Genomic DNA, 26,411 nt, shown 5'->3' with positions numbered 1-26,411 from the left:
GTAGACATCACCTAGGAGTATTCTGGGATGAAAGGTCAAGTGACTAGCCTTTTGGTTCTTCATCTAGCCCTCTCTTTGGAGAGGTATATGAAATTTATTTGCTATGTCCCCGTCCTTCAAACAAGAGGGCGTCGGGCAATGTCTAGGTTAAGTTAGCCGAGTTTATTACTCCAAGAATCCTTACCTGGTCAAGTTACAATGCTTAGTTCTTACACAATCACATGGAATTGCCCAGGCCGTCTGCTTTTGCACATATTCAGCGTGTTAGCAAGGTGTCAGGGTGCCTCTATTAAGCTTGTGCAAAGCAGTCACACCCCATACCATTGTACCAGCCAGTTTGTTAGGACTTCCACCCTACTAGGGGTGAGATCAGCCACTTGGTTAGGACTTCCACCCTACTAAGGGTGAGTTTCCATAGTAAAACGCGAAAGGGTTTGTATTGGATGTTGGAACAAATAACATAATTTGAAACTACTGTAATTTGTATTTTTCCTAACTATACAAACTTTGAGCTCTTTACTCATACAGTACTTGAACTGCCATCCCCTATCTCCCTGAATGTACTTTCTACAATCAATGAAAAGTGACGTCATATCACTGCAATGTGAGTGTGAATGAGGTGGCTGCCCCCCCCCCCCCCCCCCAATATATGTCCATAGTAAAGAGCTTGAGCTTTGCATGGCTAGGAAAATACAAATTACCTTCAAATTTGTCATTTATGAAATATTTGAGCATTTTAAACCTTACAGTACTTACCTGTGATGATGACATTACAGGATATTCAGAATTATTAATGTAAATATTAAGTTCCTAAAAAAAAATTCACTTGCCATCACAAATTTTATGATGAAATTAATTTTTCTTTACACAAAAAAAGCCAGCGAGAAAGAACTAAGGAAAAAAACAATATCAAGTTTCTTGTAAAATTATTTTATGTAAAATTTGTCAATAATAAAAATGTTCACATCCTTCAAATTACATTCTAAAATACTGCCAAAACATCAGGGTCGGCCTGTAGCTTCAGAAGTGTGACCTTAAAACAAACAAACAAAAAAAAAGGGAAAACAAAACTTACATATTATACAAACTTTACAATGATACAAAGGAATCATACAAATATTCAAGGAATTGAACTTAACTTGCAGAGAAGGGAGAAGGGAGGAGGAGTTTTACATCCATAAAAACAAATAATTTGCTTTTATCAAGCAGCAGCTGCATCCTTATCCATATTGCATTGCATTGCAGTGGATGTAGTGTGGTATGAGAGGGCTTAACAATTTGTACAATGCTGATGCCATCGTTGGCCATTTAATCAACCAGTGCAGTGGGGCAGACTGAGCACCTTCCACATTGCCTTTCCACATAGCATGACAACCTGTCCTTTGCCACATATAACAGCAACAACTTCACTAGTTAAATATCAATATCTCTTGGATTTTCCACACATTTAACACATATACACAAAACAACAAGACTGATTGTCAGTTTAGGAAATCAATTATTGTACTTTATTTCTGTAAAACACGTCGCACAAAGTCTTCGCTGCACCGTCACACAGCATATATATAAATTCCTTTACTTATAAAATGTCACACTAGAGGGGACTAAACGAGACCCTGAATAATCCGCCATTGAGTCTCGACGTTATTACACGAAAGACTTTGTTGTATGTGCATGAGGCCGGCTCACATCACTTGTTCTGCAGATCAATGCATCGTCACTATGATGAAGGATGTCACTCCTAACCAAGCCCTCCTGCACCACTATTATTCCACCACATCACTGCACTGGTATGAAATCTTTTTTTTTTATTTTTTATTTTCAAGCAGTTAATAACAACCACTGAAGGACAGGTGAACAGAGCAAGAATCACTTACACTACAAAGCACCCCGGTAACAGTATCGAAACTACAAACTTACAAGTTGCCCTGAAAAGTGAGAACTGAGTGGACTGTGCGGGGCAGGGGGGCGACCCCACCACTGGACGGGCACACGGGTGGGTGGGGGGCGACCCTCACAACCCGCCTTAGGTTCACTGGTCACGAGGGCGGGGAGGGTCAGCGGGGGAGGGGGCACGCCACCACCACCACCACCACACTTGAGCAGTATCACCACCACCGCCACAACCACCACCACTGACTACCAGCAGAGGAGGAGGGAGGGGTAGAGTTGCATAGTGGTGAGTGTGCTGGGCGGCAGCTGCTAGCACCAGGTCACCTGTGAGGTAGTTTTCCCCGCGCCTCACTTGGGGTTAAATGGGAAGCCCTGACCAGGCATAGGCCCAGGACCAGTCATGCCTGGAGGTCCTCCAGGAGGCCCTGTGACTACAGGCCCTGGGCCACCTGGTCCTCCCATTGGTCCAGACATTCCCATATTAGGGCCCCCACGAGTATTGGTGGCATACAGCTGCTGCTGGAAGCTGTGGAACTGGGCGGCATAGGTAGGGTCTGCAGTAGTAGGCCCCATGAATGGATTATTCTTGAAGTTACCAGACTGACCCATAGATGGAGGAAGAGGCTGCGCTGTATCTGGTGCTCCACCCATACCTCCCCCCATATTCATGTTCACAGGAGAAGTTTTAGGACCATACATGGGGCCTGATGCACTCATCATCTGATTAGGGCCTCCAGGATTGGGCCCGGGACCAGTTCCCATAGGTCCACCACTCATATTGGGACCTGGACCACCCATTGAATACATGTCACCACCCATTCCACCCATCATACTTTGAGGACTAGGGCCACGCATCATTGGACCCCCACCTCTAGGGCCCATCATTTGACCAGGTCCCATAGGTCCACCACCCATCATATTTGGGTTCATTCCCATTGGTCCATTTGGTCCCATCATGGGTCCACTAGGCCCACCCATGGGACCATTTGGGCCCATCATTGGTCCACTGTGTCCACTCATTCCACCTCCCATGTGGCCACCCATTGGACCATTAGGACCCATTCCCATGGGACCAGTTGGACCACCCATAGGACCTCCTGGCCCTGACATGGAAAATGGCCCATTAGGTCCACTCATATTATTCATGCTGTTACTCATATTCACCATAGGTCCAGCCATAGTACACATAGGACCTCCAGGCCCTCCCATTGGTGCTCCTGGACCATTCATAGGACCTGGCATATGTCCACCCATTGGCCCACATGGTCCACTCATAGATATCGTTGACATTGGCACTGGGGGCCCACACATCGAATTAGGAGTACTACTATTTGGGAACATTGGAGAACCGGGCACTTTGTTTTCATTAGGATTATTAAACCGTGGTAAAAAGTCCAAGCTTGGTGGTCCTCTTGGACCATTACCTGTGTTCTGAGGTCTAGCTGGTAAATATTGTATAGTATTAGGAGCATTTGGTTTAACCTGAACATTGGCACCTGGATAGGGGCCAGCCATACTACAATTAGGAGCTGGAGGTCTTACCATGCTATTGGGACCTACCATGCGAGGATTTGGCCCAGTCATCATGGCCATGTTTGGAGAAGTGCCCCTTTGACCACCACCATTACTACCAACAGGAGATGTCATGGCACCATGACCTTGTAACATGCCTGGACTAGATGATACAGGTGGCATACCCATCATATTAACAGAACCATCCATCATATTCCCACCCGGTCCCCCATGCATTCCATGACCTGCGGTGGGATTTGGCCCAGTTGGCATTCCTCCACCTGATACACATCCAGTATTTGGCATTGGAGGACCACCTAAGCAACTACCTGGGCCAGTAGGTGGAGCACCAGGACCAGCTGGAGCCCCTGTCACCAACATGGATCCTGTGCCAGAAGGCATAGTAGGAGTAGGAGCAGATGATACTGGTGGAGAGGAACCAGCTCCTCCTGATGTTAACTGCTGGCTCATCTGTGCCATGGATGAGATCGGATCAAATACCTTTCCAGGCCCAGGTGCTGACAATGCTCCCGGGGTACTGCAATTAGGGTTAAGGGGCATGTTGGCAGCAGAAGGATTATGAAAATCACCACCAATATCCATAGAAGTAATTTTTCCTGGTGACATAGAAAACCCACTACCCATTTTAGCCATCATCTGATTGTTACCACCACCAGATGTACCTCCCGAGCCACCTGATGGCCCAGAGTAACGTGATCCCATGTTTCCCATTTCTCCAGGGCCTCCAGGTCCTGGTCCCGATCCAGGCCCTGTTCCAGGTGTCGCTGACGCTGCTGTTGTTCCTGTTGGTGCAGCTGGTGTTCCTGTTCCAGTCTGAGTACCTCCTCCTCCAGACTGAAGTGGAGAGGCTCCTGGAAATCTTGGCATTGTATCAGGCCCACTGGGTGTAGTAGGACCACTGCACATATTACTAGGGGTTTTCGGAGATGGCACGGGAAATCTTGCATCCATAGATGGAGTCTTTGGGCCGCCCTGACCACTGACAGAGTTACTACTATTATTACTGTTATTATTACTATTATTGTTATTGTTATTACTATTATTACTACCACTGTTATTGCTACATGTATTAGTGGGGGTTGTAGTTGTTGAAGTGCAGGTTTGAGCTTGGGGTGAGGGGCCAGTGTATCGTTGCTGAGGTCCTTTATTTTCAGGTGTTGCTTGAGGAGTTTGTGGAGCTGAAGGTACAGCCATACCTGGTGATGGCACTGGGAATCTATCTGGAGTGTTTGGACCAGTAAATCGTGTATTGGGTTCTGATGATGGTGTGAGTGGAGTGGTTGGACCTCCTAAAGGAGTTGTAGGTCCAGACACACGGCTCCCATCTACACTTGTATCACCCATACTGAAAAAAATAATAATGAATAAGTAAAGACATTTACTCTGCAAACAGGTAAAATTATACTTAATTCAAAGCCACAGCAAAGAAAAAACAAGGGTGAATGGACGAATAAATTTTTTTTTTTTATTAAGATTAGCCAAATAAAAAAGTAGACTATCCTTTGTCGAACATATAATCATAATTGTACTTTTCAACATAATACATTAGCTTCTATTTAATGAACCTTAAATTAATTCTTTTTTTGGAAAATATTTTACTTTGACTTACCATTAATTAGCAAAGTCTGAGCAACTGATTAAATAAAGATTGTTGCTGAATTTTCAAACTTTATCCTAGTGAAACATAAAAGGCCTTAAACTCATCATCATCATCATATTATTATTATTTATTATTATTGTTATTATTATTATCATTATTTTTATTATTATTATTATTACTAGCCAAGCTACAACACTGGTTAAAAAAGCAAGATACTACAAGCCTATATGCTCCACCAGAGAAAGCAGTTCAGTGAGGAATGGAAATAAGGAAATAGCAAATAAGCTATATATAATTAATGAATGAAAAATAAAAATTATTTTAAGATCAATAACAACGTTAAAATAGATGTCATATATCAATAATAGAATAAGATTTATGTCAACCAGTTAACAGAATTTACAAAAAGTTTGAACTGCTTTCATTCCTTCCAGTATATGACTGCATATAGGGACCTGTTCAATATGCACATGAAATGGCAATATGTTATCCAAACTTTCAACCAGACAATGTATCCATCATGGATATTACAAGATAAGTTTATAATAAGCAACTTATAAATTAACTTAAATCCTGTTTTGTGCTCCATTTAACATGATATAAAAAATCACTATTACAATTATAGGGTTATAAGTTCCACTTCTTGATGTTCCCTATTCTTCAATTTTAAGAGAGTTATGGGGTCTTTTGACTGACCAGACAGTACTACAATGGATCCTTCTCTCTGGTTACGGTTCACTTTTCATTTGCCTACACATACACCGTTTAGTCTGGCATATTCTTTACACATTCTCCTCTGTCCTCATACACCTGACAACACTGAGATTACCAAACAATTCTTATTCAATTACTGCAATGTAATTGTTAAGTGACTACTTTCCTCTTGGTAAGGGTAGAAGAGACGCTTTAGCTATGGTAAGCAGCTCTTCTAGGAGAAGGATACTCCGAAATCAAACCATTGTTCTCTAGTCTCGTGTAGTGGCATAACCTCTGTACCATGGTCTTCCACTGTCTGGGGTTAGAGTTCTCTTGCTTCAGGGTACACTTGGGCACGCTATTCTATCTAATTTCTCTTCCTCTAGTTTTGTTAAAGTTTTTATAGTTTATATAGAAAATATTTAATGTTACTGTTCTTAATATATTCTATTTCCATGTTTCCTTTCCTCACTGGGATATTTTCCCTGTTTGTCTACTTCACAGGTGCCTATGGCACAATGAACCACAGAACTCTTCTCTTCATGGTAACCCAAATGACCCAAAACTGCCATCATACGCATCATCGGATCACTCTTAGAAAATACATCTTTCTATGTGAAAATTAATGGCAGGAAGAGTAGGTGAAAGAATCAGACAAATGGTCTCCTGCAGGGCTCCGTACTACCCATATTAATCTTCAACATCTATACAAATGACCTACCACAACTCCAGGACATGCGTTGGTTTATTTTGTACAGAAGATGCTTACAATCTCTGCATTGCAACAGTCACTGTCCTTTAAAACTGTCGAAGAAATACTGATGAGGGCATCATCATCTCTCAGACTATTACAAAAAAAAGGGCATCTCAAGGCAAACTAGAAAAAAAAAAAATAAAGCAGGTATGCTCATTCCATCTGAACAACCCCCAGGCATACAGAACACTGAAAATAAAATTGGAAAACAAGTAACTGGAAAACCATCCACATTCAGTCTATCTTGGTGTCACTCTTGAGAGAACAATGACTTTCAAGGAGAATGTCAATAAACAAGAAAATATTGGCCACCAGAAATAACCTCCTTAGCCAAATAGCATCCACCAAGTGGGGAGCTAATGTATACACTTTTAAAGCAAATAGCCATAGCATTAATTTACTCCACTGCGGAATATTGTGTGCCGGTGTGGGAAAGATGAAGCCCCATCCCCCCCAGCCGGTACACTGAGTAGCCACTTTGACTTTCCCCTAGGACTTGGGGGGGGGGGGTTGATTGAGGCAGGAAGTGAAACTTGAAGGACAGGTTTGTATAATTAGGAAACATATATATTACTTAAAAAATTTGCAAATTGTTCCTACACTAATACAAACTCTCTTCCTTAGGGAGGATGATGCTTTTTCCCCTGTAGGGAGCTAGGTAAACTACAAAATCTGCTGACCATCTACCACAGGTCACAATGAAAATGTATCTGAGGACTTATGGGTATGCTCCCATGGATGTGGGCTGTAAGGTTCCCTGACACTTGAAAACTTCACACTTAAGCACTTGCACCACTGACAGCTTCTTCCTGAAGCTTAGAGTAGATACGATACTCTGGCTTCATCTGATTGAGTCAGAGGTGGTCCCCTCATGGAAGCGCATGTCCAATTGTTCCCAGAAGCTGGAACTAAAGTTCACTTCAGGATCTCTCATTCCATCTGTACTAAAGGTAGAGGTGAAATGTCTCGTCCCAAAAACTGCTCGTCACCTTTAAGGGGATGAGAATAAGAAGGATTGAAGTCATAGCTGCGTAGATTCTAAGTCGTTACCACAAGCTGCTGAACCAAGGAGATAAAGAGCTGCTTCTCTCTTTCAGACTGGCTAGTGATACAGAAAAAATTATGCGGTTTTCCTTCTCACTTCGCCAGGACTTACCAGAATGAGAGTTTGTCCAGTTATGAGACCTGAGGACTCGTAGAAAAGCTCCAAGTGGCTTTATCTCTTAGGAGGTAAAGCCTGTGACTAACCTGACTCATCAAAAGTTAGTGAATTTTCTTAAAATAGTCCAGGTGTGAATCCAAATTTAACACTTGGATCCCCGATATCAGTAGAGTGGTAAAAAGCTAATGTAGGTAACATCAACCTGTGGCTGTTATGGGGCATCCAGGGTCTTTCAGAATCTTGATGTCTCTTATCGATCACTGAGGAATTGAAACTAAGAGAGACGTGGAAAGAAGGGCAGAAATACATGTGTCTAGGATTCACAAAGATGGAAGGCGTCTTTGAACTTCGCCGACAATGCAAATGGGAGAATCCTGAAAATTTCTTATCCAACTGCATGACAGACGAGTAATGGTGAGAAACTAAGCCTTTCTGCAATGCAATGATCTTTGAATAGAACTGTGCACTACACAGGGTGCATGCAAGTCTTTGTAACCGTATATATACAATAGAGTGTGTGTGTGTGTGTGTGCACGCGAGATAGAAAGCTGCAAGCTAAGGACAGAGAGCACCGTGCCTCATGCAAAGTCATCCCTGATGTGTTGGTGAGAGGTAGTATTTCTTTTTTATTCCACATATGTAGTGCTTAAAAACCTTTTATACTGTATACTTGAATGTGATAATGTGTAGAATTAGATTATTATCCTGCCTCAAGTGTATGTATAAATTTTCCTTTTTATATATTTGTTTCCTTTTATGCATTACATAAACAATGGCTAATGATTTTCTGGAGTAGCACTACAATAATTTTAGCTATGTAAAGCCATCTCTGAAACTAATACTTTTAATTAATTTATTAACAAATTATAGAAAGATTTTCATGCTTCACTATGCACCTAAACCCCATATTACCTTTGTGAAATTCATGATACAATTGGAGGATACTTACGGGGACATTATTTCAGAATCCCTAAGGCTGGTATTTGGCTGTTTCTGTATAGTTAATTCTTGACCTTCAAAACTACTTAGATATTGAATTTGTTGAGGAGAAGGAACAGGCATCAGATTGGGTTCTTTTCCCCCTTGTTGCGCAGCATTTGGTGGCTGGTGCTTCTGCTGGGCAAAGTTTTGTAGTTGGCGTCCGAATGGCATATCACCTGTAAAACCATTGTCTTATAAATTAAAGGGAAGATAAATTGGTAGAACATTTTTATTGATATTATGGCTGACAGTGTTATATACTGTCTATTACTTGAAAAAGAATAACGACTTTTTACTATTATCTGATCACTTAATTATTTATAAATTATGCCTAAATAATAACATGGTAAGTAAGTGGGATTCCTTTGAAAAACTACTTTTTTATCTAAAAACATACATAAATCCTACTGCACTTAGCCCAAATAACTTTATCAGAAAGGAATTTCTGCAATACAAATAACTTTTGCTCAAGTAACTTGAAATTTTCAGTACAGTGATTACGCTTATAATAAATATAATTTTGAGTTACTACATATAAACATTGAAAGCGATCAAATAAATTGATTTAGAAAAATTTACATGAATTTAAATTTGCAAGAATTGTTAGTATTTTATTCTAGTACTGTATATTTATATTAGATGTTTAATCTAAATTAAACACTAATAAAAATAGTAGTCATCCTACTATTGTTATCCTTCCCATGCCTGAATGACTACTGTCACTTATGCTGTATTAAAAATACTAATTATATAGTGGTGCATTGTACCCTAAAATATGTGTGAATAATATCCAAAGAATTCAAATTAAAAAAAAAAATTTATGAGAATACTTAAGGCTTAAACATAACTATGGTTGGAAAGTGTACCAAAATCTGAGAAAAAACTAAGGAAGAATTTTAACATGTGAGATTTCTTAAAATGCCAGTGTGACATGTTAAACAAAAACATTCAAGCTTGGATAATTCTATAATAGCCATAAATAATTATATTCAGTATAGCAAAAAACCAAAATCAGAAGATTTCTTTGTCAAATCTAAACCAAGGATACATGCATAAGCAAATTCCACATCCATATAGAAGATAGATAGAGTAGGTGAAATTCATTCAATTATCAACAAAGCATCTAAAATGAAAGGGAAATCACTGAGCTCTAGAAAATAACAAACGAGAGATGAATCTATAAATTTTCAATATTCACATTAAATTTAACTTAAATGAAGCAATTTACTTTAATCAAATTTTCAGAGTAACTGACTTTTCAAGTAATATAGGAATTCATGATCAGAGAAACAAGTTCTAATACAAGTGGCTGAACTATCGATACACTGCACTTGCTTTAAGAAAAAATTATTTTTGGGGGGCATTAAATAACAACTGCATAAATATCAGAACACTACTGTACTTGTAAGCATTTGCACTTTTCAGGTTTCAATTTACAACACATGGAAACACCTCCGTTCAGATATGCCTTAAGATTTAACCCACTACCAGGTACTCTTTAAACAACTACTGTACCTGGTCCATAGTCCAGATGTAATACAATTTTTGTGAGCATTTCATTCTTGATTGATGCAATGTATAAATTTAAATATTTTCTAGTTTCTTACTTCCCCAGTACTGTGCTTCCTCTCTACCATACTTATCTAGACAATAATCGAAACAAACTTACCTGACTGAGGTGTATGAGGTTGCTGATCCTTTTGTATTAGAGAAGGACTGGTTATTGGAGGACCACTAACAGGAGTTGAAGGATTACTAGGATTAAGCGGTCTTGGTGAATCAACAGGCCCGCTCATTCTCATGCCCGCCCCTCCTCCAGGCCCTCCCCCTGGCATTCGCGGCGATGTCATGGACATGGACGGTGAGCCAGGAGAGGGCAAAGGCCCATTACCCATTGGACGAGGTCCTTGGTATGGTGGAGGTGGACCCTGCATGCGAGAACCAGGCGCCATTGGACGCATGGCACCAGGACCCATTCCACCACTCATTGTTCCAGGCATCATTGGTCCACCAACCATATGATTACCCATGCCCATTGGGCCACCAGGCCCCATACCCATTGGGCCACCAGGACCCATAGGACCGTTTGGACCCATAGGACCATTTGGACCCATAGGGCCGTTTGGACCCATAGGACCGTTTGGACCCATAGGGCCATTAGGACCCATGTGACCGTTAGGACCCATGTGACCATTAGGACCCATGTGACCGCTTGGACCCATGTGACCATTAGGACCCATAGGGCCATTCGGACCCATGGGACCATTTGGACCCATAGGACCATTTGGTCCCATAGGACCATTAGGACCCATAGGACCATTAGGACCCATGTGACCATTAGGACCCATGTGACCATTGGGACCCATAGGACCATTGGGACCCATGGGACCATTATGACCCATGGGACCACCAGGGCCCATGGGACCCCCAGGACCCATAGGACCACCAGGACCCATAGGACCATTAGGTCCCATTGGGCCTCCAGGACCCATTGGACCACCAGGACCCATTGGACCACCAGGACCCATTGGGCCCCCAGGACCCATTGGGCCACCAGGTCCCATTGGGCCACCAGGTCCCATAGGGCCCATTGGTCCCATAGGACCCATGGCATTGTCTGGGCATGAGGATCCCTTTTTTCTCTTACTTTCAAAGAACTCTGCTTGCAATCTTTGCCATTCTGCCTGAGCTGCAGCATTGGGACCTCCCATCATCATAGATTGTGGACCTCCTGGTCCCATTCTCATGCCAGGACCCATAGGGCCACCCATCATGTTTGCTTGTGATGTCATCATGTGGTTCTGTCCCATCATTGGTCCACTTTGAGACATCATAGTATTTGGCCCTCCAGGACCCATCATACCGGGTGACATCCCCATTCCTGATCCGGGTCCCATACCTGACCCCGGTCCTGGCCCCATTGCACCTTGAGGACCGATTCCTGGACCTGGACCCATGCTGGTGTTTGGCATACCTGGACTAGGACCCATTCCTGGACTTGGGCCCATTCCTGGTGAAGGGCCCATACTTGGACTAGGCCCCATTCCTGGAGAAGGCCCCATTCCTGTAACTGGAGAAGGTCCCATGCACGATACTGGTGTGCTCTGTGAACACGGGGGACCTGACTGAGATGACACTGCAGTAGACTGACTCTGAGAACACGGTAACATATTAGATCCTCCTGAGCTAGTAGGACATGTTGGCTGACCTCCAGGATGTCCTGTATCACCCTGGCTAGGAGAATGGAGTTCTGGCAACAACAACGCTTGCATATGACGTATTCTAGCCATCTGCTCTTCTCTGTGTTGCCTTTGTTCTGGAGTTAAGTGATCGTCAGGCACCTTCACACCTGCTGGGGCACCTACAGTACAAAATATTGAAAAAACATTAGAAAAATATTAAACTTATCATTAATAATGTTTATCATCTTTAAGAAATTTAATTAAAAATTAAATTTCATAATAATTACTACTGTAATTGTCCTAATATCACAAGTTTCACATTAGCATATATTTTGTCCATTGAGCATGAATTTAAATTTGCAGCCTGTAACAAACACCAAGTATTGTTAAAAAATATAAATAAATTGTGTTTTTAAATGACAATCACTGAACTGCATATTCAAATACTGCATGTGGTAACTGATCATACTAGAATTTATTTCTAATAATCATAAAGGGCCAAAGGTTAAGAAAATACCATAATAGTAACCTGTCCAACATACTATATCCAGATTAAGCAAAATGAGAATCAGGCCTACCTGGCATTCTCTGCCCAGGTCCATTAGGACCCATCATAGGTCCCATCATGTGAGGTCCAGGTCCTCCCGACATTGCACCAGGACCCATCATACCAGGTCCTCTGGGGCCCATCATACCTGCTCCTCCATTGGGACCAGGACCCATCATTCCTGGACTAGTCATTCCCCCTCCACCAGGTCCCATCATGCCTGGTCCACCATCACCCCCCTGATGATACATTTGAATATGATTATTAAAAACTTTTAGATCCATGTTCCCCCAAAGATGAACCATTACAATTTCTATTGAAAAGGATTTTAAAATCAAATTAACTTTGAATTTAAATCAGTTCATGAAGTTTAACTCAAAATCTGTTTCAATATAGAAGTATAACCTGTAAATTATAAAATAAAAAATCTCAGGTAAATTTATCACTTCTTCAATAGTTAACATGGAACTTACATGAAGAAAATGGGGAAACAGTAAACTGTTTGTTAATAAATGTTAAATAAAATCAAAAGCACCAAACAAAAACTAACCTGACATCCAGGTCCACTGACCATTGGACCCATATCCCCCATCTGACCTGGCCCCATTGGTCCACCCGGACACATAGGACCTCCAGGGCCCATAGGCCCGTTGGGCATCATTGGACCATTGGGACCCATTGGACCTTTCATCCCTCCTTTAGTGCCTTTCATGGCAAACGTATTGAGCCAATGAGCTTGGTTTTGACGAACAAACTGCGTTGTCTTTAAAGGGTGTTTCTGCAAAATGGCAAATGCCAAAGTTAAAATCTTAGAAGATACTTCAAATTTAAAAGGCAATAATTGGTAAATTAACAGACATTTGTAAAAATACAAAAGCATCCATATTGACTATTATGCAAAGTTTCCAAACACCAATTATATATATATAGTCCTAATATTCATGTCCCAAATGGTCAAAGTTCACAGTCTTTTGCATGTAAAACAAAGAGGTAATCATTAAAAATAAACCATCTGGATCTTCAAGTTTATCTCTGTCACCTACTGTACCCTACTCTCTGTGTAAACTCTAAACCAGGCAGTGAATTCATGGAATATGGGACTGGGAGAAAGTCTGTTATTATACTGATGAGCTTCTAAGTGAATCAACAATTCTTTAAAATATTATAGTTAATTTCTACACCCCATCAATCATGTGTATGCCTAAACCCCTATTCAGGTGGGGGAATTTGACACTGTATACCCTGGTGTGTCCATATGCCTGTAGGAGCCAGTCAAGAATATGGGCATCAGAGTCAAAAACAAAGTCTCTGGTACCTTGAACTACATACAACAAACATGATGAATATCTCAAATTTAAACGAGATGCAAAATATTCGTCATAATCTCCTATGCCTATTGACGCAAAGTGCCCAGCCAGCAATCCAATCCCAAAGGTCCGATTAGTTAACGAACCAATTAAGTAATGCACCACAATGGTAACAGTTTTTACTATTGTGCAGATTTTCATTATAATTGTGCATTTTTGGCTCTTATTCTAAAATAAGCCTAAATCTCTACCAAAATACTGTATAAGTTTTTAAGACCTTTAAGTAAAATCCCCATAAGAGGTTTACCTCGAGCTGTGCACTGTACACATAATTTAAAGGCCTTTGAAGCATCCTTTCACTACCTAGCTGCACTCTTACTTTTTAACCTTCTACTATACTGTACCTCCAGCCTTTTTAATTTTACTTCATAGTGTAACTGTGGGGGGACACAGTACCAGGCCTTCTGGCCAATAATCATAAATCCATTCCTTTAAGTGTACTGTACAATCTTCATAATAAACCTTAAATTCTTTTTTTAAATAGTTTGTCAATATATCTGCAACCCAACTTTGTTGACAGAGGTTAAGGTGCAAAAACATTTTAACTCAGGTTTGCTACTGCAAAAATACATATCATACCTCTAGTAGTTTCTTGGTGCCAGGCTGATCACAGTGAAAACCTATTATGGTGCTATAGGTTCCCTGAATAATAGCCTCTGCAGCCTTGTTAGCTAAGTGAGTAGTAAACACAAAGATCTGACTTTGCTGCTGCATGTACTGTGCATCACTGGTGGCTACACCAGCCCCAGAACCTCCCTTTATCGCCATAGAGCCCATTCCTGGCCCGAACGTACTTCTATCACCCTCTGCAAAAGATATGATATTAGATTATTATACAGATTAACTTATTCTATATGCACAATAATATATATGATATATTCATGATTTAACATATTTTGGTATCACAAGAAGAAAAGCCTAGATAAATACAAGTATAAAAGTTTAATCTACAAAGATTCATTAATAGAGCCATGCTAAAGTCAGTACAATATTAGCAATACTATACAGTACTGTATAATGAATCGGTAGTATTGAAAAAGAGGTATACACAGTACAAGCAATAGCATAAGTAAAAAATCCAATGACATTCTGTTATTCTGTTAAACACGGATAATTACGATACAATTTTTCAGTTCTTATAACTAAAACAAAATTAACTTCGACTGCATAAGGTCAACACTGTAGAGTTAAGATTTTTAGCTTGGTGATCTCTTATAACTAGATATATCACATCAAATTAAGAAACTTACATGCCCACAACCTTGATTGGACTAAACTATGAATTGTACAAAGCAAATGCTCTCTCCTATTCATCACAAAACATTCTAGCTTGTTACCAAAAACTTGTGGTTTTTCCCTATCACAAACTATCAATTTGAATACTTTAATTTGTATAGTACATCCAAAACTTTTATAAATAAAACTAAAATTGTGCCGTATATCATACACAGCGTCTAAATTGATTGACCTAGGACTGTAAATATGGCTGCATTAAAAGCTATACCACTCTGCCTAATTAACAGAAGACGCCACATAATTCTACTCAGGTAAATTTAACCTTTTAATGCCTTCTCTTATCTCAGGTAAAATAAATATACAGAGTGACTTTTTTGGAAGTACAAGCATTTAAATAAGGCATAAACCAACTAGTCTCTAAACAGTATAATGAATCATAGAAGTAACTTTAACTTCAGTTAAATAGTGCTATAGGAGTAAGTTTAACTTACAGTTAAATCAGTGTTGATAGCCTTGATACAATTTTCTATAATGTTACTTAAGCTGACAAAACCAATACTAGACACTTCCAGTGCCTTACCAGAATTAAATAAAAAAATATGTTGAAAAAACCAGCCATTTCGAGAACATTATAGTAGTTGCACAGGTCATACAGTATTACGCATTGTGTAAAAGTTCCCTATGTATCAACTGAAATGAGGTTAAATTCAAAATGTAGTCAAGATCCCAAAATGTAGCATTAAAAGCAAATGTTTTATTATTAGGTTTCCATATCACTGTGCTTTTAACTTTGATCTCATTTGACCACTCTATTCTGTGGAATCTTGCTTTGCAAGTGCCAACAATAGCTTTTTGGTCTCATTTCCAATAAAAAAACATTTTTTTAGTTTGAGTGGTAATGATATATCTTCATTGTTCTCCCTTCCTTTACCCAAAAATATTTTTATCATTTTATCACCCTCTACCGAAATTTCATCACACATTATAAAAATGACAGACTTTCAAGAAATTTAACTGCTCTCTCATTAACCTAATTCAAAAGCTCTACTGATAAAATAAATATTTCAAAATTTATGCTAAAAAACACAAATTCAAGCTTACCCTCTCCTATTAAATGAGTATTGTTTTAGGCGTCAACAGTGTTTCTAGAGCAAATTTCTAATTATAAATGTTGACCACATTCACAAAACAGCCAAAATTATATAAAGAATACTGCATTTGAATTATTCCCTAATCTAATAAACATTATGTTAACCAAATCCAAGGGTTAGTGATGTAAGACAATCTTACCAATGGAGAGGAAATACTTAAGAATAGATATTACTATTACAGTTCTTTACATCCCTAGGCCAGTAATGTTTAGCAATGAGTAAAATACAGGTTAAGTTACAACCCACAAAGTAAAATAAGTCTCTCCACACACGCTTTTCTTCCTACCTGCTGAGTGCAGCTGGGGTATCGATGCCCCGTCCATACTGGGTATGATACTGGGTATTCCCGTGCAGACACCAGCCACCTTTGACCCGTCACCGGCACCCATATTACAACCTGTCAACACCACCCTTGCTCACCAAGACATCAACTTTCAAGAGGTAAAACCCCAATGCCAAGGTACTACTAAAAAAGCCACTTTAACTATTTTACAAAGAGGTTTTGTCAAGCTTAGATAACTGCCCCTTATGCAATTTTTCTTTACAGGTCTCAAGTACTGTACAGATTATGAAGAACTGAGAGACTATTGCCCAAACCTAGCCATGAGGTTAAAATTACTGTTCATTTCAATTCATATAAAACAAATTCCCACATTGGAAATAAGAATTAGTTATAAGGTAGACAAACTTTTTCCCCACGCTCCATTAGACTTTCATGAAAAAAATACCATAAAGTATATTTGTAAGCTTACTTTACAGTACAGTAATTAACAATTGTAAAATTCAATCATTTTTACAAATTAGAGACTTAAAATTGTTTTTTCTATTTTAGTATTAAAAGGTTAAATTTGTTCATGTACTGTACAACTAATCTGGAATTATTTACAACTAGAAATTTCATGAAAAAAATGCAAAATTCTTTATAGGTAATAACTAAGCTCTATGCAAATACTGAATGCAATTATAAAAATAGAACAAAAACACTTAAAACGTTAATATTTTGTATATTATGAAAATATTTTGGAAGGCTAAGCATAAAAACAAGGTTCATTTGTGACACCATACCCAAAGTCAATCATCTCAAAATATAAGTTTATTTAGAATAGATTTTGTATATCTTGCTCTTGTGGATCTTCATGTTACTTGCCTAATCATTTAATGGGTAGACTTTATTCAGGGGCTAATTGATGCCCTAAGCAAGCTCAGCAATGGTATGCCTTTAGCCTATTCATTATCTGATGAGGCATTTATGGCCTCCTTCTTTATCAAAACCATATACCAAAAGATTACCCTCTGTGGCATTGCTGTAATATTACAGTAGTAGTACTGTACTATGACGCTGTCACTAAGAGAATCACTTGATACTTAGGATCGGTAAAGAATACAGCTGCTGAAACTTGATTATTGTTACTCTTTCCTAAATGTTTGACACAGCTATATAAACTGTAGGTTTCAACACTCAATTATAATCAATAATAATCCATGGCTACATAAAGACTAACCTTCACATACCTCTACTTCCAGAACTAGTCATTGAGGATGCCGTGTGGTAGTGGCCAATTAAAATTTTGTCCGAGCTTAAAATACTGTACTATAGTATAGTAATATTCAATTAGTTTTGTCACTATTTTTACTGATTATTTGTGAATAACATTTTGATTTTCCTTTATGATGGAGCCCCTCACAACGGATTCCTCCTTGCAATGGTCTAATCATTTATGTCCTAAGTATGGTTATGTTGTTTAATGGTTAATTCAGGCCTACAAATACCCTATGCAGTACTGAAGGGAACAAGTGATATATGTCATAGAAATGCCAGAAGAGTAAAGGAGAGAGAGAAAAAAAAAATAATCACATAAGAAAAGAGATTTTCATATAAAAAGCAAAGCAGATATTTCAAGTTCATCCTTCTTCTTTCAAATATTATGCCAAATTACAAGTTTTTTCTTTCTTACATTTTAAAATATCTAAATCTCATCAACAATTTTGCAAACAAAATTATTTTCAGGATATGTAGGTTTAAATTAATATCTGTACAGTATATGTTAAAAAAAAGTATACAAAAATGAGGATTGTACACATAGAACTAATCTATAAGACTCACACGAGATTAATAACTTTTTTAACCTATTAGAAAGACATTTCTCTGAAATGAAAAAAAAAAAAACTATTCTTCTATCCCTAACAAACATACATGGCCAGACTCTGATTATATCAAACTCAGTACAAAATTAGAATTTCACTATTTCATGATTTACATTGCACACATTAACAACATACAAATATTGTTAACAGGGTCACAATGGAACTGAGGAATTCACCCTATGCTACTTCATCAACATTAAACTACTCTAATAATTTAAAGGAAAAGACTAAAAAGTCTACTTTAACAGCATTGCCAAGAATGACTCACTCAAAACAAATGCAACATTCCACTTTACAGTATTGATTGATTGATTTGAGGTTTTTTGGCAACATACATCTAAGGTCCACTTTACAGAAATGAATTGCAGTTGTTATAACGGAATTAATGAATACAATATCTACCTAGCCAAGGTCAGAGATTTGGGCACACTATTCTATCTGATTTATCTTTTTCTTATTTTGTTAAAGTATTTATAGTTTATATAGGAAATATTTATTTTAATGTTGTTACTGTTTTTAAAATATTTAAATTTTCCTTACTGGGCTATTTTCCCTGTTGGGGCCCATGGGCTTATAGCATCTTGCTTTTCCAACTAGGGTTGTAGCTTAATAATAATAATAATAATAATAATAATAATAATAATAATAATAATAATAATAATAATAAACTTGAATGAACAAAGAAAGACTTTTACCAATAATAGTAATACTATGGTCAAGTTAAACTAGGCTGTAGGACAACACAAATGCTAATTAACCTTCATTTCTTTCTTTGTTATTAAATATATCCAAAGTGGGCCTTAGCTGTCTCTCTCAACCTAACTATAGTCAATTTTTTTTAGCGAGGCAGATTTGCACCGACTCGCAGCGGTGCCCTTTTAGCTCGGAAACGCTTCCTGCTCGCTGATTGGTTGGACAAGATAATTCTAACCAATCAGCGATCAGGAAACATTTCCGAGCTAAAATGGCACCGCTACGAGTCAGTGCAAATGCGCCTCATTAAAAGAAATTGACTACAGCTTTGTTTTCATTATCCAATCCTAACATGACACTTTAAAGTAGCAAAACACTGATATAAAACAAATTTACTATCAAATTAACTACACCCACATTTTACTAAAAACTCCTTGACCGTTTATCAATACTCCTACTGTTCTTAACTCATTTACACCATACTGTAACAGATTTTACTTTCATTACTGTTGATATATATAAAAAAATAAATAAAAAAAAACCTTGAAAAGAAATAGGGAGTAGAATAAAAGACTAACTTCATGCAACCAAGAATATTATGAAAGGAAATTATACAGATCCTTAGTTATAGCTAGTATGAATTTATAACAAAATTATTACCTTCATTATTATGTGGAGGAGTTGTGGTGGTAGTAGTAGAGGTAGTGGTGATTGTAGTAGTAATAGTTGTCGTGGTTGTTGTAGTGGAAGCCGTACTTGGTTTAGTGTCATTTTCAGGGCCCCCATTGGCTATTTCTGTTTTTACCTGTAAATAAATAGGCATATTATCTACTCCACTTCAAGTAAAATACACAAGGCAATTCAAAATTATTCATTTTTTTTTACATACCTACATGGTGGTTTTAGTTAATAATACCTATGGCTCGTCCGACATATTTCCCTAAATTAGTCATATCTGCACCCTTGAGGAAGGCTTAACTTTTTTTTTCAGAGAATCCTCAAAACTGACTATACTTTTATACCAAAGTTACAAAACCAAATTGATTTCTGACAATGTTAAATGTATATATAAGAAGATAACGGCAGCAAAATACTGAAAAATAACCTATGCATTATGCAAAACATCTAAAGACTTTAATAACCAATTTTAAGTTTATTTCATGTAAATATTAAGCGTGTAAACACAATGTAAATGAGAAATATTTATTAGTCAATTTATATAAAAAAGGGAGAAAATTTTTACAATTCTTTTATCAAACAATACCGTCTATGATAAAGTGATTTTACAGTTTAGTTAATATAAGAAAACTCACGATTTTTATTATGGATGTTCTTTATAAAATGTTTTAGACTTACTTTCTCCACATTAATATGTTACTTAAAATGTCATTAAAAAGGGAAGCTCAATTTATCATAGTAAAACCATCTAACAACAAGAAAAAGTTATGGCATATAACCAGCTAAACTAACAAAGAAAAAACTCTTGACTTCCGTCTCGCGCCCAATCTGAAAACACACATAAAGACAAGAAATATTAAAGTCCAATCAGCGATAGATTTTCCATTCCTTCTTTACAATCTGTGATAAATATTCCGTCCCTTCCTTACTCTATCCCTTGCTCACAATCTGAGATAGATACTCAGTCACTTCCTTATTCTATCCCTCCCTCACAATCTGTGATAGATACTCAGTCCCTTCCTTATTCTATCCCTTCCTCGCAATCTGTGATAGATACTCCGTCCGTTCCTTACTCTATCCCTTCCTCGCAATCTGTGATAGATACTCCTTTCGTTCCTTACTCTATCACTAGCTCAAAATCTATGATAGATAATCCATTCCTTGCTCATAATCTGTGATAGATACTCGCCCCTTCCTTACTCTATCCCTCCTCACCAAGATCTATAGACCTTGCTCCTCACAATCTGTGATAGATAGTCGTCCCTTCCTTACTCTACCCCTCCTCACAATCCGTAATAGATACTCTATCCCTTCCTCACAATCCGTGATAGATATTCCACCCCTTCCTTACCTTAACTCCACCAGCACCATTATTATTATTGTTAGCACTGGTGGTGTTGTTATTGTTGGCGGGGCATGGGGGTGTGGTCTTCGCGGAAGGGTCATCCCCGTTGAGACACGGCGTCGTGGCGGTTGGGGCGTCCGGATCGGGCTTGATTTCCGTGCCCGGTTCTTGCTTGATTGTGGGCGTAGGGAGAGGGGTGGCGTGAGTGTGGTTGGCTTTAGTCCGCCGTCCACCGGCACCCCCCGATTTGACTGTCCCACCCCCCTCCTCTTTCACCCCGCCACCACCACCAGCCCCCTGCTTCACCGTGCCACGCATACCCCCTGGAAAATATATTAATAATTAGAATTCCATTCAATGGTCTTATCAATTAGTGGCAAAGATGTGGTGTAAAGTTCCCTCGGTGAACGAATAACACTGCTCACTGGTATATTAAAATGTTCTATACGCAAACTCACGATTAGTAAGGGAAACCAGGGAGCAATTGTGTCCCACCTGTACAAATGGAAAATAACAAGATTAAGATCAAAATAGCGAGACTGTTGTAGTATTTGTCCTCACAAAAAATGCGTCTTACTACATTGCACCAAGTATTAATTACATCAGAAAATCACAAGGATCTGTCATGGATATATTAATAAAGACGATTAACAAAGAAGGGATATGAAAAATGCAGATGATTATTGAACTGAGAGCAGAAATTATTGGTGAACAAGAAGTCGCAACTGCTCAACGAGAGACTAGAGTTGTTGAACTAGAACACTTACGGTTGAAACCAGCTGGAAAGGGGAAATTGTATTATTTTACAAACTTAAATCATTGGAAGTTAACTATAGAATTAATCATTTCACGAAAAAAATTAAATTACCGCATGAAGCTCCGATGACGTTTCTTAAAAATAACACGAAACTTGCGCAGATAAAGTTTAAGTTTATTGTCAAATCCACATTATCGAAGTACTTAGAGAGTAAGAAATTCTTCAGTTTCTTCTTGAACGAAATATTTCTTACATCAATTCTCGCATTTGAATTGTTTTATTACCATCAAATTTAATATCTACATAGCCGCTGTTTATGACATCCTTAATATCCATGGTCCGTATAGTCTGCAATTTCTAATCATAGACAAAAATGTTATTTTTTTTCAAATTAAATCAGTAAGAAAACAAAGTTGGACTTACTACTTGCTGATGACACTGACTGTGTTGTGGTTACAGAGACCTTTCAATTAGAAATAGCATTTTTATCGTTAAATAAGTTAGTTTAAACGTGATTTGAATAGACTAAAGATTTAAAGTTGAATATTTAAGAAAAAAAAACGATAACTCATATATTTTTTCCAATATACAAGCGGTAATATAAAAATAATTCATGAATTTCCAAAACAAAAAATTAAATACAGTATACCAGAATAAACTGTACAGTATTTTCAAATTCTTTTTGTCGTGAAATACATCTAATGTAGGATCTACGGTATTGATTTTGCTAAATCAAAAGCATTTTTCCTGATTAAAGCCACTCTCATATAGAATAAAAAAACAGTTTTCCACAAGTCATTAATAACTTCCTCGCCAACCTCTGTTGAATAAATGCACGCAAAATGTCCACCTATAGAAATGAAATGGATAAATGATTCGTCCGAAAAAAAAACTCCTAATCAAATTTGCAGTTTCTTATGTACAACCTCTATAAAAAATTCTAAAGCTAATATAGAACCTTTAGATTAAAATTGTCCCAATAGAAACACCTTATCATGCTTAAGATCACCAGAAAACACAGTGCTGTAATAAATTAAGTGTAAATATGATACTCGTATACGAAGTGAGGTCAGAACTGAAAACTTCGATGTCACCAATAATATGTATAGTATCTATTTCAAGATGAAGCAAATCCGAGTTGTGAAAATATTTTACATTTAAAAACAACTCTGAGTTGTAATGAATTTTATAATTTAACCTTACTTACCACCTGTACATTCATATATCTAAAATTCTTCAACAAACATTAACGTGCTAAAACTAGATTTGCAGATTTTAGATTCAGTATCTACAGATAACGTGAATATTTTTCTTTCTCTGAATTATATAAAACCATATTACTCTAGTGTTTTTCCTCTCTTACCTAAAATACATTAACGTGCTAAAACTACCTTTGCAAGATTTAAATTCAGCATCAACAAATAAAAAAAATTTCCTCTAAGTTATATAAGCTTAGCAAATGATAATAATAATAGCCTCTGTACCATGGTCTTCCACTGTCTTGGGTTAGAGTTCTCTTGCTTGAGGGTACACTCAGGCACACTATTCTGTCGTATTTCTCTTCCACTTGTTTTGTTCAAGTTTCTATAGTTTATATAGAAAATATTTATTTTAATGTTACTTTTCTTAGAATATTTTATTTTTCCTGTTTCCTTTCCTCACTGGGCTATTTTCCCTGTTGAGGCCCCGGGCTTATAGCATCCTGCTTTTCCAACTAGGGTTGTAGCTTAGCAACTAATAATAATAATATTACTTGTGTTTTCCTCTCTTACTTAAAATACATTAACGTGTTAAACTAGGTTTGCATGATTCAAATGCAATGATAATAGACTTTAAATTTTTCTTTTTCTTTACGATATATAACAGCATATTACAAAGTGTTTTTCCTCTCTTACCTAAAATACATTAACGTTTTAAAACTACCTTTGCATGATTCAAATGCAGTGATAACAGACAACAATATTTTTTTTATCCTTCTCTAAAATATACCAACATATTACTAGGTGTTTTTCCTCTCTTACCTAAAATACATTGTGTTAAAACTACCTTTGCACGATTCAAATTCAGTGATAACTCATTAAATCTTTTTTCTCTTTCTTTAAGATATATATCAACAAATTACTCATGTGTTTTTCCTCTCTTACCTAGCTATGTTGACAGTAATTATTTTACGTGCCGCTTCTATGTACTGTATCACTCTCGGCTCGTCTGTCACTGCCCGATACCCGCATCTGCAAGGAAAGAACATTTAAATCTTTAGTTTAGTCTTCTAAATTTTAATGGGGAATAATGGATAGATATGTAAATTAAGAATAACTCCCTCTAACCGGGAAAATAAAATCAGCCAAATTTTGCATATATGTCTGAAGACAATCTGTCCATAAAAAACCCAGTTTAATTTCAAATCTACATATGGTATACAACATAAGTTAAAAGCGATATAGAATAATAGTTATTAGAAAATACAAATATAAATTAAGTTAAAATCTTGCAAAATTGTTAATAATGCAGAAACTTTTCAAAATAAAATCAGTGTATCTGAATCTACAGGCTGACAACTGTTTACTTATATACAATAAAATGTGATTCATTAAAGCTCCTATACTTGCAGTTTTATTAATTGTTCATTCACCAATTCCTAAATATCATTTTAGATACGATGGACGCAAAAGGGGGTTTACAATAAAGATGATAATGCATACCAAAACAAGGATATATTAGGAAAAATAACTGTATGGAATTTCTTAAAAAAAAAAAAAAATTACTGTTGAAAAAAAAATCGAATTCAACTATAGGAACGCATGTTGACATCCAATTGAATTGTATACAATTTAAGTTATTCATATGCTTGACTTATGAGAAAAATTATAACGTTTCTAAATAGAAATTACTCAATAAAATTGAAAAAAAAAGATTAACTCACTTTAACTGCAATCTGTTCTTCCTGCCTTATCAAACGTACTCTGTATGCCAAGATATTTACAACCTCACTCGGCACTACATTCCTGAACTTATCAACCCTAATCTGCATCAAATGGCCTCAATCACGTTTTCCTTTATCCTATATCCTTAAGCCTTTTACTTTGAACGCAATGGCTATACAGACTACGTTATTGGTACTGTCAAACGTCCCCAGTTTTGACCTGATGTTTAACGTACCCTATTTGTTATAGGGTAAACAGATGATGAGAGCGGAATATGCAATGGAAGATGAAATATCATTGGAAGGAAAATTGATTAATGAGGTAGAATCATTTAAATATTCAGGAATTATCATCTCTAATACAGGTTCTTTAGAATTTTAGTTTAATGAAAGACTGAAAAAAAAAAACAAATCAGACAATGGATAGGTTAAGTACAATTTAGATATCAAATCGCCTGAAATTACATATAAAAATCAAACTATATACAAGTTTAGTGAGATTGGTGTTACTGTATGGACATGAGTCGTTATATGACAATGAAACATTATCCAACATATTTTGTAGATTTGAAAACAAAGCCCTCAGCAGAATGTTGGGAGTTAAATGGCAGCACATGATTAGATATGAAACTATAAGAGATATTACTCGGGTGCCATATGTAGATGAGATCACGGTGAGGGGTAGATGGAGATGGTTAGGACATGCTCTTCGTACTCCCCGTGAGATATTAGTTCACCAAACTTTAGGCTAGGCTCCACAGGACAATAGAAGAGTTGGAAGACCCAGGCTTACATGGCTGAGGACTATGAAGCGTGAAGTGAGAGACGATGAATGGAGAAGTATTGATTTAAAAGCTAAAGATAGAGACGACTGGCGAAATCTCGAGGACCTTTGCGTCAATAAGCGCAGGAAGAGATTACAGTTGTAGTATAGACATAACTCGTTTCGTGAAAATGCCTTTCAATAGTCAAGTTTGATAGCATATAGTATGTTTGGTCGATTTGATAACAACTATGATTGATGCATTATATTATTCTACATTTCTAACTGTACGATTGAAAGAAAGAAATGATAAAGTAACGGGTATACTAAGGTATACTAATTAATATATATATATATACATATACATATATATATATATATATATATATATATATATATATATATATATATATATATATATATATTTGAAAAATGATGAAACCGTAAATATATCACAAGCATGTGAAAAAAACTAAAAAAAAATATAATTAAGTTGCAGATTTGGGATACGTGAAAAGAAAGGGCATTTTTCATAAACTAAGGCTATTCCACATTTGCATTGCTTGCAAGGGAAAATTAAAAGGTCTTTTTCATTCTACAAATAAGCATATGTCAATCTTCAAACCTTAATTCAAAATGTCAAAAATCGTGTATGTGTCATAAGACTACAAACTAAATAATAAATCAATCTGTTTATCTTTGCATACCAAGAAGTTTTTTTCTGGATAAAAATTTCTTTTAAGAAGATACAGTTAGACTGTCTGTAAAGGATGGATAAACCACCATTAATATATGTTATATTTCCCCTTCATCGAATGAAATGCGTGAATTACTTAAATTTTATAACCGTACTTTTTTTTTCTGGCAAAGAGCCTGTTGCATTATAAATATCTATACCTTTTCAACTGTCACATGCCTCTATATAATAAACCAACTGAGAGCGCTACAGTATTTCTCAAATTGTCTTTTAATCGCTATATTATTATTCACGATTTATCATACACT

The 26,411-nt window shown here is 37.1% G+C and overlaps 1 protein-coding gene across 3 annotated transcripts in view; it reads right to left on the bottom strand.

The window, feature by feature from the left end:
- Positions 1–914: 914 nt before the first annotated feature.
- LOC137655700 (collagen alpha-1(I) chain-like) overlaps positions 915–26,411 on the bottom strand; it is a 511,707-nt gene continuing 486,210 nt past the window's right edge. For 2 of the 3 annotated variants that reach the window (XM_068389690.1, XM_068389691.1), the window contains 10 exons: positions 23,865–23,951; positions 20,970–21,286; positions 19,601–19,745; positions 16,389–16,499; positions 14,295–14,521; positions 12,899–13,126; positions 12,380–12,587; positions 10,289–11,980; positions 8,588–8,795; positions 915–4,771 (listed from right to left, as the gene is read on the bottom strand). In XM_068389690.1, the coding sequence (XP_068245791.1) occupies positions 2,242–4,771; positions 8,588–8,795; positions 10,289–11,980; positions 12,380–12,587; positions 12,899–13,126; positions 14,295–14,521; positions 16,389–16,499; positions 19,601–19,745; positions 20,970–21,281 (5,661 nt within the window). In that variant the 5' untranslated portion in view covers positions 21,282–21,286; positions 23,865–23,951 and the 3' untranslated portion in view covers positions 915–2,241. The remainder of the gene's footprint in view (positions 4,772–8,587; positions 8,796–10,288; positions 11,981–12,379; positions 12,588–12,898; positions 13,127–14,294; positions 14,522–16,388; positions 16,500–19,600; positions 19,746–20,969; positions 21,287–23,864; positions 23,952–26,411) is intronic. The other variant, XM_068389692.1, reaches the window with a different exon arrangement.

Source organism: Palaemon carinicauda, chromosome 16 (assembly GCF_036898095.1).
Source record: "Palaemon carinicauda isolate YSFRI2023 chromosome 16, ASM3689809v2, whole genome shotgun sequence".
Lineage (NCBI taxonomy): Eukaryota > Metazoa > Arthropoda > Malacostraca > Decapoda > Palaemonidae > Palaemon > Palaemon carinicauda.
The sequence above is the reverse complement of the archived record's forward strand: the minus strand, read 5'-3'. Positions and strand labels throughout refer to the sequence as shown.